The sequence below is a fragment of the Ascaphus truei genome, chromosome 3, assembly GCF_040206685.1.
Source record: "Ascaphus truei isolate aAscTru1 chromosome 3, aAscTru1.hap1, whole genome shotgun sequence".
NCBI classification, from domain to species: Eukaryota; Metazoa; Chordata; class Amphibia; order Anura; family Ascaphidae; genus Ascaphus; species Ascaphus truei.
Window position 1 is genome coordinate 345688494 of NC_134485.1, and position 19508 is coordinate 345708001.

General features: G+C 36.5%; 2 protein-coding genes across 4 annotated transcripts in view; both read right to left on the reverse strand.

The window, feature by feature from the left end:
- LOC142490013 (homeobox protein Hox-D3-like) overlaps positions 1 to 19508 on the reverse strand; it is a 168444-nt gene that overhangs the window by 78456 nt on the left and 70480 nt on the right. For 2 of the 3 annotated variants that reach the window (XM_075591776.1, XM_075591771.1), the window contains exon 4: positions 10474 to 10829. The gene's annotated coding sequence lies outside the window, so the exon portion shown is untranslated. The remainder of the gene's footprint in view (positions 1 to 10473; positions 10830 to 19508) is intronic. The other variant, XR_012799978.1, reaches the window with a different exon arrangement.
- Positions 7915 to 10324, reverse strand: HOXC4 (homeobox C4). The gene is made up of 2 exons (XM_075591779.1): positions 9524 to 10324; positions 7915 to 9014 (listed from the first exon to the last, which is right to left on the reverse strand). The coding sequence occupies exons 1-2, from the start codon at positions 10074 to 10076 to the stop codon at positions 8671 to 8673; spliced, it is 897 nt and encodes a 298-aa protein (XP_075447894.1). The 5' UTR covers positions 10077 to 10324; the 3' UTR covers positions 7915 to 8670.

Sequence of the window (19508 nt, forward strand, 5' to 3'; positions counted from 1 at the left end):
TAATTCGTTTTAAAGCATCCTTTGATTTCTATAGCAAGGTGCCCACCTCCCAAGCAGTGCAAGATTTTTGCAACACTTTCCTGTTTGTGATAATTTGCTGCCAATATTCTCAGCTGGAAGAGCTGTAAACTGTAACAATAGATAACGTTACCTTAGTAATATAAGAATACATTGTAGCTGGTGAGTTACACTGACTGAAGGATTGCTTGAAACTGAAAGGCAGCCATTTAGTGAACCCTGGGAAGCAGGATTTTGCAGATTGATCACGGTAGAGCGAATCGATTGGCAGCTTAGGTAATTCGTTTTCAATAAAAGTAATCAAAGGCTGCATATATTCAAGAAAATATTAAAGTGCCGCTCGGATTGCCTCTATAATATATGAAAAGAAAAAAGACAAAATGGCGGTGCACCGCAAAAAAGCTTCAGGGCCAGAGTGTGGAATGTAATAAAAAGTCCAATTAATTTAGGCATTGTGGGCGTGAAACGCGTTAGTGGACTTTTGTTGTTCCCCGCTGTTGGGATATGGCTTTTGGCTAAATAAATTTCACTTTTTATTAAATTCCGCACTGATGCTTTTTTGCTATGCATTGCCATTTTTTTCTGTTTTCTTTCCTATTCAAACACTCTGCGTCATTTGGATGCCATACAGACTACGTGAGCACCGTTTTTATTTCAACTATGCTTTCAATTGATGAACTTACTGCAAACTACTTTTATGAACACTTATCGTTCATATATGTTGGTTCTAGGACGCTGATTATCTGGAAGTCTGTGGGTCACGTGATACCTGGTGGCACCGAGTGATCGGTTTCAGCCTGTGTTTCGTCTCCCTTTACCCCGATGTCTGACTTTTGAACACATACTTCAACACCAAGAACATTAAAAGTCCATGCCAACGGGTCAAATTCCTATGTACTCACAGTCGTAGACAAAGTAACTCCGTTTATAAATATTTTTTTTCTACGTTATTTACATATTGGATCAAGCGACCGTACATTTTCTCTGAAGCACCAAGACAAATCTCTCACACTGCGGCTATTAATATATGGAAAGTATGACATTAATGAGGCAGCGGAAAGCTTAGTAACTTTAATTACGATTGGGAGGATAGCGACTTCGAAATCGGAACTTCAGAACACATTTTTGGACCTCAGCAACATTCGAGCCAGAAAAGCCTCATCCTCAAATGTGTATATATATATTTTTTTTAATTTGGTGATCTTTTGAGTTTGAGACCAAAAAAACCCTGCTAACTTTTGAGAGAAAAAAAATAGAAAATTTCACAGCAAATAAAAATACGCTTTGTGAGAACATCTGCATGTCTCAGATAGGTCTGTAATACTGCCTTTCCCCATTATATCCTAGCAAACAATACTTCCACTGCAGCCATGGATTCTGGGTAATGACATGCAAATGAGCACGCAGTGTGTGCTTCTTATGCATTTTAACATGGGAACCCTATAAGCATTTGCCTGTGCAGCACAGCCTGGGCTAAAGAAGTGCATCGCCAGTAACCCTACTCACAGTTGTGTTTTACCTACCATATCTTATATAATGTGTGATTGAAAATGTCACAACATTGTAAACAAATGTCCTGCTTATTTTGTGGGGTTTGCAGTAATTGTTTAGAAAATTCGAAATACGCCTCCTCTAGTAAAAACCAAAACACCAAATAAAATTTTGGGAACCAAAACACCTTTACTTCAAATGTAAGTCACAACTGTGATGGTTTCAAATAGATCCGAGTTGCCACCTTCCTGAAAACCTAACTCCTGCAATGAATGATTCTCATCCAGACCCCATGAAACCTCACTGAAGTTCCTACAAGCCACGCACTGGAATCACAGAGCAGATGCAGACACTGCCATAAAGCTGTCTCTGGGAAGGTGAAGGGTTTAACCCAAGTACTGTAGAGAATCAAAGCAATTCGTATGTTCTCTCTCTCTCTATCCCTCCCTATCTCTCTTACTGTTCGTGATTTTATCAGTCTTGGTTTGGTCTGGTTTTCTCCTTTTTGTAACGGTACAAGATCTGAAGATGCAATTTGATAAAGCAGACATGCATCAAGAAACAGAAGACAAGGAAAGAGAGAGAGAGTGAAGTGGGGGGAAAAAGAACAAAGAATTCAGCCCGATAAATTGCACACTCCTAGACCTTGGGATAAACAATGATCTCGTGTAAGAGGTTGGGACCCAAAACATCTGTGGTTCAGGGCAATAAAACAGTTGGATGTACAATTTCCCCCTAACCACTGAGCCTTAGAAAATAGTATTCAAACACCACACCGTTTATAGGACACGTAACTGAAAACATTCAAACTCACTTCTGACTCAAAACAATGTGCCTTCAGCACTCCTCCCTGAGATAAGTTATTTAAGAGAAAAGCAAAGGCTTATCAAATGATGTGCCTTCTCCTTGCATACCTTTCCGGTTATATTAGGGTGAACATACTCAGATACTTTCCAGAGAAAACTGCTGTTTAGCCTAACTTGTCCTGCAGCTGTAAGCAGACAGTGTAAACATTTCCCAAACTGATCTTTACTTACAGTCTTAGTAAATCCGACCCCCCCCCCCCCCCAAAAAAAAAAGTTTGAAAATCATTAAGAGAGAAGCTGGCTTTTTTTTTTTCTTTCTTGTTTTAACAAAGGTTTTATAAATGATCTCTGAACCTATATTTAGCTCTTTTGTTGCCAGATGGGTCAGCAACGCATTGCAGAGCAGAGCAAAGAGTTAATATGGTTGCTAGAATGTTGTGGTGTTAGTTATATCAAAATAAATGTTTGTATTATATTGGCAACTCCGAAGCCCTATATCCAATGTATTTAAATGAATGTTATGGTGTACTGATGATCGTATATCCTCGTGGAAGTCCATGCATTTTGAATTGTGGATTTTCAAGATGTGGCCATTAAGCACAAAATAAAACGTTTCCTACAATTACTCATATTAAAAAAAACCCAGCAATCTTACTTTTTTTTAAAATCAAATGCCAAAAATAAACCTGAGTAGTAACAACTAATTTATAGTAAGTGCATGCCTCATTCATTAAGTTTTATATTTCATAGGGTGTAATGTTCAGAATACTTATCTCTGCAGTTGGTATATGTTTATATTCTTTATAAATGTGCAGTTAGTAATTGATTAGTAGATATGTAGGGTCTGTTGCTCTATGTGACTGAAAACGATATTTTTTTATAAACACTGATATGTTTTGATTCCTGACTGTTTATTTAAGGGTCAACACATGTCCCTCTTAAGACATATTTGATTTTTTGTTATGTACCTACCTCATGGTTGTTGTATTTGAACATTTGACACAACTGGTTGCATAGAGAGATCTGCTTTAGAGTATCATTCGAAATGTGAGCTTCACAATAACTGGCATCTGGCGTTGTGTTAGAAAAGGACTTCAGGGAAAAGTTATAGATGGAAAATTAATATTACTATAAAGCGAGTTATGCTTGTATACCTCAAGCTCATACTGCAAATCCGAATTACCTGCTGCTTTCAACAATAGCAGAGACTGGAGTGTCTGCTAGGACTGGACTATAGGACCCCACTGAATGCCCCTATTGTCCTGCTGTCCAAACCAAGGGTCATGACCGGGAAAATGCAAAACTAACCTGCTTCCAAACACTATATCCAACCTTCTTTAAATATGTATTGTCACGGCGGTCCCTAACAAAACATTGGGCAACTCATCCCCCTTTCAAGTACCTAATCATATATATGTGTGTGCGTGTTGTGTGTGTCTATATGCCTGTGTGTTTATTTAAATAAATATAAACATAAACATGTTTTTCATTTCTGTAAACAATTTGAGGCAATCCAGTCTTATTGGCACATAATCATACCCGTCTGTGTCAAATATTCAGACACGGTTCTGTATTGTATTATATTTGAAAGGCGTCGGTGGAAAGTAAGACTTTTCTGGATGCAGGGGTTGTGTTGCCTTCATATCTCCATAAGCAGTGCGGTGATGTGAGCAGAACCTATGAAGGTGCATATTGGGCCAGTCTTTTGTATGAAGAAAGAAGATGAACAGAGAGAGAGAGGGTGTGGGGAACATAAGCATACTAAACATTTCTTGTAATCACTGAATAAATTGTCCCATTTTGTGATATCTTCCATTTGTTTTGTAAATTACACTGACATGGTTTTTTATTGTTTCTCCCTAATAGTCTTATTGTAATACTAATGGTAGATTTACACAATCACACTTCTCTTTGTTCTGTTATATTGGAACTTTAGGGACTTGACAAGTGGAATAAAGAAATGTTCCATTTTCATTTGTTTCCCCTTTATAAAATATGTACTGGTAATAATAAGCAATTGAAGTGGCTATAAAACATCTGGCAGAATAAATGATTTTTTTTGTTCGTGCGCCTTCAAGATTTAAAGAAATCTGACTTCATAATCTTTAATAAACATTTTCAGATGGTATACATTCCTTCTAATATTTTAATAACCCAATTTTATCTGAACACACAGGTAAATAAACCCAGACACTGATTGGCCAATTCTATTCTTAAACAATTATCAAATAATAACGACCAGAACAACTGTGAATTAAATGTATCCGGATTACTCAATTGAGGTGACTAAAACAAATAGTATTACATGCAAATTTAGATTTATTTGAGCAGGTAGTAATGAACCAATACAAATATATGTAAATTTAAAAAATGAATGTAGAGGAAATCTTTACCCATATGATCTTAGGGCTAAAATATAAGAAATGGGGATTCCTGGGCATGCCAGAAAGTTTTGACATTACTAATACATGAATTCTTGGCTATTCCTGTTGCTGCTCCTTCACTTAAGCCCCAAAATGTTTGGGTTGGTTATTTGCCATGAAGAATAAATCACGAGGACACATTAGGAAGTGCATAAAACTATATTTTGAGATAATGACATATGGGATCACAATAAATATAACGATCATCCGTGCTGAGCTGGCAGTTATAGTTAAAGAATCGTAATTCACACACTTAACTGAGGGTGGCTGTTTGTCTTTTAATTATAACTAACAGCAAAGTTTAACATTAAACTGCAGGCATAAAGAAACATGGTCGGTAGTTAAACCCCAGAGGCTGTAAATATCTTGACGTGTATGACCAGATTGAGCAGCTCCACATAAAATGATGCAGCAGGTTAGTCTGGATCTCAGCACAGATACATAAAAAAGGAATGTGGATTCCTCATAAAAAAAAAACTATTTGCAGACCTGTTTCCGATTGCACTGCTCTCTCTCTCTCTCTGAGAAGGATATAGCTTTTAGACATCATGTATGACTATCTGGTGATCTCTTTGATTTTTCACATCTCCAGTGTTACTCCATACACATAAGATGCTCTAATGGGACAGGGCACTTACATTTGAAACTTTGTTTAAAGTAAGACACTTTACTAGTGAAGTTGTACTTGAGTGACTAAAGTGCAGTCATGGCTGACCCCAATATAGTCACTTTATATAACTTATTTTGACATTTCCAAAAATCTATCTTGCAATAGGCAGGCATGCGCTGGACATTTCAATGCCATTTTTACCCTGTAAATATCTGTTTATCTAGCCCATGGTGTATATTTGGGTTATATTATCAACCCTATATGTTTCTCATAGTGTAGTGGGCGAGAGTAAGTGCGAATGAATATATTGGATTCATACAACTATAGAATAAAATTGGAAGGTACTAAATTAAGGATAGTGTTTTGGGATTTAGTATAGTGTGTGTGTGTGTGTGTGTGTGTGTGTGTGTGTGTGTGTGTGTGTGTGTGTGTGTGTGTGTGTGTGTGTGTGTGTGTGTGTGTGTGTGTGTGTGTGTGTGTGTGTGTGTGTGTGTGTGTGTGTGTGTGTGTGTGACTAAACCAAAGGCATCAACAAACATTAAACTATCAACTCCAGCCTGTCTGACCAGTAATATTGGAGTTTCCAATCCCATGTAGAAACCCATAGAAGATACACTTCGTGAGACCTGCATGGGTCAAAGAGGTTTGGAGGTCAGCCTGCTTGCCTAAAATAAAGTCAATGGGATAGAAAATGTGGCCTTTGCATGAACTCTCGTTTTCTGCAGTTTACCCGAACTTCAATAAAATACCTTTTCACCCTCTCAACATGGAGGCATCAGGAAGCTAAAAAGAAACCACAGTGGAGACTGTTTGGGGTGGAAGGCAGTCATTTTTTGCATTCTTCTCTGCGGCCCCCCTGTTTAATGCATTCATAACACAATTGCAACCAAGAATCCTGCAAGTGTCATGGCCAAGAGTGTAGAACTAGGGGCTGGAAAAGCAAATAAAAATCCTGGAAACAGACAATGAAGGACAAAATAGTATTTTCAATATATTTCTTCCCCTCTCGATCTTACCAACCCAATCAATATTTGAAAGGAATGATAAGCCTTCTACCTATGTCTGATGTTATTTTATTTCTTAATTCAATATATGCAGCCTATGGTGGGGGACTTGATTAATGTTTCTGCTGCTTTCTATGCAGACAGAGGGAGCACAAAAGTCCCCCATCTTATTCAAACAGCTCTGCCTGCGACATTCAATTTTAATTCATCAAATTTTGAAGTAGTTTACAAAGAGACAGTGAAAGACAGGGAGAATGAGGGAGGAAAGAGAATGGCAAAAGTTAACTTCTCAACTACACTGATATAATTTCCCGGTACTGAATCAGACAAAAAAAGTTCTGAAAAGGGGAAAGTGAAATGAAAAAAATATATATTGCAAACTTACACCAATTCATTTTTCCCAGTTTGACATTTAATATTTACACCGTATACCACACGTTCATAAAAGCCTCTGTGACATATCAAAAAAGGAAAGTGGACAAAATGTGGAAGGTTTAGCTCTCTCTTTAAATAAATACAGGACATATTTGCATTAAAATGGTGTTGGATTATAATGATGAACTCTGTGCTGCTGCTGGAAATTCTGCAGCAAATGTGTCATTTTTGGTTATTTGCTGTTTTCTGTATTCAATTTGAACAATTTTGCCTTTCAAACGACTTACATTAAAAGGGGGGCAGCACAGGCGGGGGCTGTCAGAGCCCTTCCAATTCACTCCAAATACAGAGAGCAGTGTTTGTTTATTGACAATAAAGCAGCTTTTGAGCACATAGAGACAGATAAGAGATAAGCATGCTGGTTGTATGACTTCTTCTACACAGTGATAACCTCACTAGCAGCCCCTGGTTAAACGCCTTGAGAAGATCCTGGTGTGTATCATTATTGCTGGTTTGTAAGCAGGCCTACCTGAAATTTAGCATTCTTCAGAGGAGATAGGACAGACAGGACAAGTACAATGTGTTCAAAAGGAAAGGTTCGGGCCTGTGCTGAGCACATATGGGGTCATTTCTATTTACATTTAAGGGATGTCTTACACAGCTCTGGTATGGACATAACACATCATTTTGTTGAGCAACCCCCCCCCCCATACAAAATCGCATAGCAGTGACAGAGCTAGACAAATACTCGAAGCATATTCAGATTTTCCAAAAGCCTGTTTAACAATTGCTGTGCTATTTGATCTCGATTCTGCTTTGCACATCCCAAGCGTTTTAAATAATATCAAAGAATGAGATTTTAAAAAGGAGGGTGGGGGAGGGGGGGTGATTTTCCATACAGTGTCATGTTCATACATTAAAAACTATATCTGTTTCCAACAAATTGGAAACGAAAAGAGACACATAGATGCACCCTACTGTAAAAAAAAAATACAGTAATAGAAACACACAGGCCAATATATAACAACCCACTGGTCTGTTTGATGGGTACATGCAGGGCTGCAATGCACAGAGTACACATGTGTATATCTCTCCCTTGTTAGCAAACTCCTTTTAATGTGATGTAACATTTTCATTTGAAATTCTCTCCACCCCCCACACTCCCCCCCCCCCCCCCACCTCGATTTAAGTTAATAAATGCCCTGAATACAATGAATCACGTGTAAAAAGAAGTAATTACACTGCCAGGTTAAACTAAAACACACTCACTGTTTTATTGAACACCGTGACTTTCACATTACACTAGGACTGTTTATAGCATTATTTTTTTTACAATGTTATCTCAACTAAAAAAAAAAAAACACAGTATCCACCACAAAAGAGAGAGAGATCTACCGACCTGGCAACTTTCTTCTATGTCTTCACATTATGGCATTTAATTTAAACCATGAAATCGTATCCGATGTGCTGCTATTATTTTTTTCTTAAATAAGCTTATCACATAATAATACAAAATAATTGTCCACCTCAATATTGTTGTTATTCTACTGTTACCAGGCTCGTTTTTTTTTTATTATTATTTTTTTTAAATATTTAAAGGGCAAAATCGCCACCCTTATCTTTTTTTTTTTTTTTTTATCTTCGAAAATTCACAGAAACAGCACATTCAATTTTTTTTTTCTTTCTTAAAAAATAAATAATAAGGACAGAACTGGCTAAATAAAAAATAAAAACAAACAAAACAACACTTTACATAGAAACCTGGCTCCATGCTCTGTGACATGCATTTAAAGCCTTATTTTTTGGATCCAAAAGACCTCTAATTTTTCCAACGCACAAGGGAAAAAAAAAAAACTACAAGAACCAAAATATATATATATTATTAGATTCTATAAATATTCAGTCATTTGTTTTTGTTTTTGTTTGTTTTTTTTGTGATGTATTTATAACCTTGTTATATCCTCTCGTTGATCCTGAGTTGAGCTTTGCGTTAGATCCTCACTGGCAGCAGAATTGGGCGCAATGATGGTGCTGGAAGCATTGGAAGGAGTCGTGGATCTGACTTTTGTATTTGGTAACCTGTGATCTTTTTTCCATTTCATCCTCCTGTTCTGAAACCAGATCTTGATCTGCCTTTCCGAAAGGCACAAGGAGTGGGCTATCTCAATGCGCCTTCGCCTGGTCAGATATCTGTTATAATGAAATTCTTTTTCCAGTTCCAAGACTTGCTGTCTTGTATAGGCAGTTCTTGATCTCTTGGGCTCTCCCCCAGTGTAATTAGGATTCACTAAGAAAGAAAGTAGAGGATCAGAAAGAGAGGCACGAGAGAGACAGAGAGAGAGAGAGAGACACACACACACAGAGAGAGAAATAAATAGAAAGAAATAGGAAAGAGAGAGGCAAACAGATTACCATGAACAGAAAGATAGGAGAAACCGAGGAGAAAGGCGAACAGCTAAAAGGCTTCTAAAAATCTTCTAACGATCCAGGTCTTTCTGTTCTATTAAGAAGGGGGTTCCCTTAGCTCCAAAGAGACTGAATTATTTATGCACCCCTTACAAAGCTATAGGAGGTTTTTTTTTTCTTTCACACACACACTCCACATACAGAACAGAATGAGCCACATGGCTGGAGCAGCCTAGGCAGGCTTGGCTATAAAATTTATGGTGGGTGTAATTACCCATTCGGAGTCGTAAATCCAGTTCAATTGTGCTAACCCAAAGACTCTTTGAGCTCTGAAAAAAAAAAAAAAAAAAAAAAAAAAAAAAAGGTTAAGGGAGAAGAAAAGTTTCCTACCAGTACTGACGTGTATTTTCTTCATCCAGGGATAGACTATGGGTTGTTTGGAGGCTGTGCTGGGGGGATGCTCAGAATTTGGCTGGTTGCAGGCTCGGGGTGCTGGGGATGGAGAGGTGGAGGTGGTGTTGGTGGAAAGAGAAGGTGTTGGTTGATCACAGATCTGAGGTTTGCCTACAAGGGGGTGATTGCTTTGAGCTTGTCCATGAACCCTTGGTTGTGTGGAAGGGTTGCTTGGACCCTGGATGCTGCTGGCACAGCTGTACTGTCGCTCTGGGTAGGTGGTTCTTGGAGGGTAGAGGTCCTGGTGATGATGCTGGTAGCCAGGGTCCCTGGACCGGCTGTAGTATTCCGGACTGTGCTCTGGTATATAGTTATTTTGCGAATATTCCTCGCATGGAGGAAATTTCGGATCGATGTAGTTAGAGTCCATCAAATACGAACTCATGATCATTAATTTCTGGAGTGGAAAATAATTTTTCTCGCTTTGTCGTTTTTCTGCTCCATAAAGCCCTCCTACTAGCTGGCGACCCCGTAAAGTTACTTTCACCATGTGACTCCACTAGCCAATCACAACCTGCATGCTAGTCCCCGGATAAGGAACCAAAAGCTTATTTCAGATGTATTTTTTTTCTCCCCTTTGCATGTTTGTTGATGTTTTTATCGGTGCACCCACGCTCAGATTAAGCCTTGAACACTTGTGAATGTTGATTTGGTTACAACATAGGGCAATGGGTTGACATTTACCGAAAGGAACATGTAGAACTGGTGGTGCACATTAAATGGATACTAGAGGTGGGTGGAGGATTTGTTCTCTCCCCCCCCCCCTTCTATCCCCCCTTTCCCCAAGACAAACACACACACAGAAACATACACACATAGAATAATGCAATATCAACTGGAGTACCCCTCCCCCCATCCCCCTATAAATGCATAGTATAGCTTCTTACCTCTCATCTATGCAGCTGAGAAATGTGTGTTTCCTCTTGCATACAGAAGACATTGATCCAATTGCAGGGGCAACCTGAAATTAAAAGACATGGATTTAGAAATTAGTCAAGAAGAAACATACAATGTTAGATCCATTTGAACAGGGGTATGCAGGCGGGGGGGATGGGTATAAAGTCTGCTTAAAAAAAAAAAAAAAAAAAAAAAAAAAACCTTCATGAAAGATTCTTCCATGTAGTTTGCTCAAACAGCATGTATGCATATAGCTACATTTCTAATCCATAGTATTATAAGAAAACTACATTATGTAAAACAACTTATCTGTCCTGGGCAGGCAGCTATTTCCATATCTGTCACACTGGAAGATCATTAAAAAAAAAAAAAAAAAGCAAATGGTTAATTCAATTACTGCCAAAAGCTTCACACCAAGAAAAATTACATTTAAAACAAGGGGAAAAAATAATAATTTGCCATAATTTTTGTTCTCTTGATCCTGATTGTGTTTTGTCTGGTTGCCTAAATTGGCATGTGTGTGTGTGTGTGTGTGTATGTGTGTGTGTATCTGGATGGATGCTGTCATTCTACATGCATTTAACAACTGTAAAAGTTCACAGGGTGTTCTGCCTGTATCCCACTCTGACAATAAAACAACATTGTTAGAAACAGGATGGCGATATGAGTACCCAATCCAATAACAGGCTGCCTGGGATTGAAGACCTGGTCTCCCAGAGTAATTTTCATTTAAAAAAGGTCCAGTCGTAGTTTCTCCTTAAGTAGACAAAAATGGCTGGAGAGGGACCCTGGGTATATTTCCACAATGCATCTATTTCACACATCCGAGTTTCAGCAGATAATATAGTGCTCAAAAAACCTTGGGAATTTATGTAAACATTTCGAAGCAAACAGCTATTACAATTAGGTATTTTATCATGAGCTTAGATTAGGCATTAAAAATGGGAGAGCAGAAATCTGATTGCTCCCTTGTTCTGCTTGATAACAATTATAGCTTAAAATCATAGCTTGCAGGGCAATGCAATATTTTACTTGATAACAATAAAAGTGACACATAAAGTTAGCTGTTTATGTTTTATTTATTAGACTAAATGTGCCAGCGGTGTTGCAGGCTTTAGGTTCGTTGTAACAGCTTTTATAGGGCAGTAAAAAGCAATAAATCAAGCCGGAGGAATGGTTTAGAGTCTTTGTACTGGTTGGGACTTGCTCTGTGCTGTGGCTGCTCCTTCTTTATAGGAAATGTAATAATGTGTTATTTTATGATTATTTAATCTACACCTTTAATCCACTCCACTTCCTCCCCTCCCCCCACCCCCTGCAAAAAAAAGGCATGAAACCAATACAGATCCTGTGTTCTTGTAACAACTTAAGACAACTCCTGAATAAAATGGCATAATAAACACCAGGGATTTCATGAGGATATACTCAACTCAGGGATAAAACAAGAGGGGGGAGAGGAATAGTCGAAAAAGAGGTCTTTAGCATCACCCATATACCCCCCTAGAGACGAATCTGTGACTCTTTAACCCTCACACAAATTCGATTCTACAGGGTGCATATAAGCGCCTTTTTGGTATCTGGTACTTTGATGTGGAGGTAGAAATTACCCTAAATTAAAAGTCCCATTAAAAAAAAGCTCTATAGTTATGAAAGGAAACTTCAACCAGATGTGAAACCCAATGGAGTCAGCATGCTGCTATAGCGTTTTATTTCCTAAGTACCAACTGCTTTGTGTTTGCATAAAGCATCGCCAAGTTCCAGGCTTTGTTTAATGTCTGTAATGTGGCTAGAAATAAAATACATCACCTAGTATTACTTGCATGACAATCTGCAGGTCGCTTTTCAGAGCCATTATAATTTGAGAGCATACCTACAATTACTGGAACTTTCTTTCAAAACATCATTTTTGTTTTTTTAAATAATATGTATAATAAGAATCTGCTCCTAATAGCTTTGCCTCTTTATTGAAAAGAAACTCATGTAGGCACAGTGTATTGTATACAAGGGGACATTATATTGTGCATTGTGTAAGTACATTCTTAGATCAGTTTTTAATACTATTACATTTTAAAAGCAAAATTCGACAAACCGTGGGATAATGTAATTTGTATTGTTGCAGAGCTAATCTCTTCCCTTCTATCTAATGTTCTTTAAAACTAACGTGACATACGGATTGTAGGTAATATATATACAATTCAGCATATATCTACATATCTGCAGGTAAGAGACAACAGATTAGGAGATCTTTAAAAAAACAAAAACATTTAATGAATGTATGTTAAAGATTATCAAAAAACAAACAATTTACCTGGCAGTGTCAGTTCTATAGTACCAAAAATGAAGTTATTTATGGCTTATAGATCTGATATATATATATACATATATATATATGTATGTATGTATGTATATATGTATGTATGTGTATGTATGTATGTATTTTTAATGTATTCAATATATATATATCTTTTTTTTCTTCAGGTTTCTTAGTTCAATCGCCTAGCGTGCTAGCCTTCAGAAATATGTCTCAGTCCCATCAGACCCTATCAACCCATTTCTCTATAACGAGGCATTCTGTATTTCTTATTGAGATTGCATTGTTTTGAACAAAGCTCTCCTATCTGAGTTCCCCATATTAGTGTTGAGTACCTTATAATATATAATATTGCTGTGGATTTGTAAATAAAGGAATGCAGAGCCGCGAGGCTGCTACATTAAGCTTCAAATAATCAACTCAGTAGCACTAAAAAGAATTGGAGAAAGATAATTGTGAACAGTTTGCATTAGGTGGCAAACTTAGAAGTGCTGTGTGTGTCCTAAACACATTATGTGCACTGGTTATCTGTTTGTTTTTTTGTGGTGCTTGGTGAAGGGGGTGGAAAATATCTGACTGCGGAGTTACTGAAACATTTTAAGTACAAAGCGTCTTTTTTGACAGTCCTGAAGAAAAATAACTATCTATTGTCCCTCAGGGTTCATTGGAGGTGATATTACCATACTGACCGTTTTGCTAACCTGCACCTCACACCATTAGCAATCTGTGCATGCTAGGAAAATGAACTACCTTCTTTCTGTCTGCTTTGTATAACAAGAAACCAGATCAGCTCAATTTTGCTCCAATAATAACCATTTTCCAATCTGACTTTTCTCTCCTGTTCCAAACTGCGCCTTAAAGATTCATTCTTCTTTGATAATTACTAATCAGAGTGTTGCAATAGCTTGACACAAAAACAGGTTATTGCCTAACATGTAGAAAATGGGCAAATGTAAGGGACTTAAAAGACATACCACACGTGTCATTCATTAACATTTAATTTTTCTAGCAATTCGAAAACAGTGGAAATCAAACAAAAACAAATGCTGATTTTTTTTCTTTCTTATTTTTTTTTTGTTCTTTTATAGTGCAAATAGACAGGCCTAATATATGCAAAGAAATATGCAAATGTTTAATTGATTTTTTCCCTTACATCTATTGTCAGTTAAATAAATTAGTCCATATAAATGAATTTAATAACAAGTGCAAGACGCTGCACAGACTGCTCCCTCCATTTTTCTTACCAGTCTTTTTATTCTCAAAAACAAAACAAATATATATGTATATATATATATATATATATATATATAATATATTTTTTTATCCTCCCTTCCCTCAACCAAAATTAAAAATGCATTTTGTGTTAGTAAGGAGAATGCAAAGCTTACCCCCTCCCTTGCTGGAATTCAATTTTCTTTAAATCTCGTTTAAAGTGGGTTATTTTTTTTTTTAAAGTGCACGCATTTTAATACTGGTTAGACAGCGTGACCTGAATTTCACCTCGGTTGTTTGACTTCCTCCAATAGGTCACTGCCAAAGAATATTGATGGTGAAACTCCATTGAAATCTGTCTCCGCACAAATGGCCTTTAGATCTTATAGCTAGTTCAATAACTAGTTATAATGTAGAAGGGAAAAATGGAACCCAGAGGCAAAGTAATTTGATGTTTCATTTTTATGCTGGAAAAAAATTGTTGTTGTTTTTTCCTCCTGTTTTTCTATCTCAAAAAAAAAATGCCCAGGATCAAATTTAGCTAAAACGAGAAGTGAATTTATATTGCAAATTTTCTTTCTTTTTTTTTGGTTCCACTGACAATGGATACTTAGTTCATGAACTCTGCATGGCTGAACTTCTTGGGAAGGAGAACCCAAGCTCTCCACTTGGTACGATACACTTATTTTCACGGGATAGCTTTATATATTTATATATATATATCAAATGGAAATATTACTGTATGCTCATTTGCATGTCTATATATATATATATATATATATATATATATATATATATATATATATATATATATATATATATATATATATATATATATATATATGTTATATATATAGAGAGAGAAAGAGAAATCTATAAATCTATCTCTCTCTTCTCTCTCTTCTCTCTCTTCTCTCTCTTCTCTCTCTTCTCTCTCTCTCTCTTTTCTTTCTCTCTCTTCTCTCTCTCTCTCTCTCTCTCTCTCTCTCTCTCTCTCTCTCTCTCTCTCTCTCTCTCTCTTATATATATATACATATATATATATATATATATATATATATATATATATATATATATATATATAAATGACGAACCGGAGGAGCTTATGTCAGAATTTATTTTAATTGGCTGTCTCATATAGTTAAGATGCATTCCAAAAAGGAAAAATAAAATACGCACCAGTGAGGCTGAAATCAGAGAGCAGGGTATTATATATATATATATATATATATATATATATATATATATATATATATATATATATATATATATATATATATATATATATATATATATATATATATATATATATATATATAATATATATATTATTCAACTATATATTTGTACTTATAATTATCTTTGAATGTGTATATATATATATATATATAATTTATATTATATATAGATGTGTAATGTGTATATATATATATATATTTTTATATATTTGCAGAACCGCACACACAGACCCACATAATATGTATGTGTGTATGTATGTAGTTCTGTAAATATACAACATAATTGTATATATTACACGTTTTTAATATATATGTGTGTGTGTGTGTGTTTGTGTAGTTTGGTCAATGTAAAACAACTAACTTTATAGAAACACATTACATGTATTAATTTGTATAATGTATGTAAATACCTAAACATGTCATTATTTGAGAAGTTTTGGCCTATAGTGTGATGAATATAATCGGATATATGGGTGTTTTCTTAACACACGATGCGTCAATATATATGTTTGTAAATTAGAAGTGCATTATTAGAGAATCTAGAATCTGTTGAATCTTTAACCTCATTTGAGACGTTCCATAGGGGCTCGTTACATATGGAAATAAACTATTTCTAAATATGAAATACAATGTATCTGTTGAACTTCATTTGTAAAGGTGACTATGCAAAGTATTCAGGTATCACTGCGGCATATCTAGGTATTCGTAATCCTTGTTAATGCCCCTAAACTTCTTGGAAAAGTCATTTTACATGCAAGACCCAAACCAAAGGAGAGAATAAGGAAGTTTGCCTAACTTTTCTTTTCTTCGGGCTTCTTTAAACGTAATTTCAATATGGTACAACATGGAAGAATAAGTAAACACATGTATAAATTAATTCATATTCTTACTTCTTCGCCTTAATTTGAGACCAAATTATTTAGCAGCAGATCCATAGGGAGCAGAGACGCTGCAAAAACAACAGTATGCAGAAAACACTCCACATTAAGCAAGAAAGACAATGTAGCAATTGATACATTGTTTCATTGCATGTACCTGTAGGTATACACTATCATGTCAAGTGTGTCATCATGTTATCCAATTTATGCATATGTATTTGCAGTGGTAAGGAGTAATCTTGCCATTTAATGCAAAAGTAAACATAAAGCACTTATAACTGACAACAAGGCCATCCAGAATGATATTTGGTTTACATAACTCATGTTTAAAGACTGTTGAGCTAAGAGATTACGATAAAGAGACGAATGCAACAGTTACCTCCTCAGCTAGATCTACATATGAAACGACCACATGGAAACGATACGAAATAGATTCGCCCTTCGATCAGATAAATCGGACTAGCCATTCATGTGACTCTGTTATGAATATCACCCTGGCACTATTGAATAAACAACACCGCGATCATACACAATCAATACACTAGAAACCCGTGAGATATTAGTTCGATGTACTAGTGCAAAAGCAGTAGGTGAAACACAGGTTCTCAATGTGCAACTTTGCCTTCTAATATTGACAAATTAGGCAATTGAAAAAAATCAATTTAGTGATATAGTGATTCTCAGGGGGGGGGGGTGAATGTAGAAATCAAAAACAGGGCTAAAGCAAAGGGCAATCAAAGGTCTTGGCTGCCTTTATTATCAGTCTAATTCTCTGCAAGGTGCTTGGGTGGATAAAGCTAAAAGAACAGTCCCTATGTTATATACTTATATCCCACGTGTGTTTTTAAAGCAAGAAAGAGGGGGGATCTATCGTGCAGTTAGTAATACTATTGAGAAATACATATTTTCACTTCACTTGAAACCATCTTTGATCCTGAAGTGCCCAAGTGCCGGTATGTATGTTTATAAACACTGATCCTCTCTACTTAAATACTTGAAACATTTATAAACATTGTTTTTATCAGTAGCTTAAGGGCACGAATCTCAGTGACCAGTGAGAAGTGGGGGGTGAATGATCACACTTTTCTTTTTCCATTTTGCAAGGCTCTCTCCACCTTGTGCCCTTACATCTTTGAAGTCTCATAAACAGTCCAAATAAAAGACAACGCTTGTAAGGTGATTTTCAACATTTACCAAGGGGCTGTTATATTCCATGAATGCCATAAATCAGGTCCACTCCCTGCCCCTTCTATCCACTACTAAGGTTTGATTGCAAACAGCCTACTAAAAATATAGATGGGCCTTAAATAATCGTGATTACTGAATCATAAAATGTCTTTTTCTGTCCTGTAAGTGGCTCTTTTGATCTTTTTTTTTTTTTATGATGGCCAAGCTCGCCGAACAATTTGGGATGTGTTTGAATTATATGTCCACCAAAGTCTAAAACTATAAAAGGTGTGTGTGTGGTGGGGGCGGGGGGGGGGGGGGTGTATGAAAATGTTGTCCAATATGACATTTGAAACATAGCAACAAGTGTTGCAAAGGTGACTGTAAGATATTAGGATTCTATATGCAATTCTCTTTTTTTTCAAGCAGTCATCTGTCAAATCAACCACAACAAAAAAGACGAAGAGTAGTAACTGCACAAGAGGCATCCGAGGAATGGTGTAAATAGCCAGGCCTGCAGCATCAATGTAACTCTGATAAGAAGAAATCGTCTCCCTTATTGCATAAAGATGGTTAACATCCTTTAATTGGGGCCATGGAGCTGCATTTGAGCTCTGTGTGTATGAAACCCTAACCCATCCACCACACACAACCTTGTAATCTGGTTGAACTGAGCACCCACCATAAGTCATCAGCCACCTTCACAAAGCACCCAAATGAAGTTTCAGTGGATACTAGAGACAGCCACATCTATTTGGGGATTTTTCTACAAACTATCTCATACAGTGTGTTAAAGATGAAAGAAACAAAAAAATCTGAATCTATCTAAAGGGCCAGAGTGAGATCTGGGGTTTCTGCACCAAAAGGGAGTAACATGTAATTAAGTAAAGAGATCAAGTATTTTCCAAATTCAATTCACACTCAGAAATATTTAAGCTTTGAAATATTATTTATTTGAAATTATGGGATCAGCAGAACCATTGTATCCAGCCAGAGAAATGGGATGCAATTTGTTTTAATCCCTCAAGCAAACTAAAACATAAATATCTGAAGTCTATTGGGATAAAAACTAAGGAAATCATCTCTGCAGAGACCACAAGACATCAACAAATGTGTATGTGTGTGTGTGTGTATGTGACTGTGTGTGTCAGTATAGTGTGTGTGTGTGTGTGTGTGTGTGTGTGTGTGTGTGTGTGTGTGTGTGTGTGTGTGTGTGTGTGTGTGTGTGGCACAGTGCTTTTCAACAGGAGTTCTTAGGAACCCTTGGGTTCCAGGGCTTCCCTAAAAGCTTCCCTGCAATTTTCATGTCATTTGAAAATTGTACCAAATACAGAAGAATTTACAATGCATCTGATCTCAGAGGTGCTATTAGAGAGGGCTGGGGTTCCTCGGAATTTCATTATAATTATAGGGTTTCTTAACAAACAAAACATTTGAAAAGCACTGTTCTAGCAAGTGTGTGCATGTGTGTGTCTGTGTGTGGCTTTTAATGCTTTGCTTTGCCAACCTCTCTGGCAGCAAATAGTTAAAAAGGAGATATACAGGGGTTTACTATAAACATATGATGTCCACGTATCTGTTTTCTAGGTGGAACCTGCAGTATGTTTCCTGTATATGTCCCACTTGGACATGGTTATGAAATAAAAAGACGTGTGTCCTTAAGTGTTACTATTCCCATTCTATTTAAAGGTCATCAATAAACAGATTTGTAGGACCTCACTTGTCATGACAGATCGCTTGGTTATGGGCACATGTTCATAATGTATGCAAAGATTGAGGGATAGGAACCTATTCCTGATTTATATGTTGTCAGATATATTTTTTTTAAACTTCTGCTAGAGGGTTTGAAATTAGCTTTCAGTCCGAAAAAAAAAACCCACACAAAGACGTATTTTATTTGCCAATTTATCCTGACCTAGAAGTGAGCCCTCTCTAGGTATAAAGGTGCATTTTGCATTTGCAACCAACTGAAGCAACACATGGAGCATTATATGACATACACTATGGAGCTATAGGTGTCACATATATTCAGGTTAAAGCTGGCTGCCTTCACCCAGCAGCCAGATGTTTTCTGCTGACATAAAATGCTAGAAAGATAATATTGTTAACCTAGCTTTGAGCCCGCTCAACACAGATATTTTAACGACTCTGGGTTTTGCTTAAAAGGATATTTCTACTTTGTTGGTGAAATGTATATATATTTTAAATGAATAGGTTGT

What these genes read in the sequence shown, in the direction of transcription:
- HOXC4 (XM_075591779.1), bottom strand. Translation starts at nt 10,076, where the DNA reads ATGGTGAAAGTAACTTTACGGGGTCGCCAGCTAGTAGGAGGGCTTTAT. An exon ending in GAAAATACACGTCAGTACTG is followed by an intron (nt 9,015 to 9,523) that starts GTAGGAAACTTT and finishes TTTCTTTCTTAG; the next exon opens with TGAATCCTAATTACACTGGG.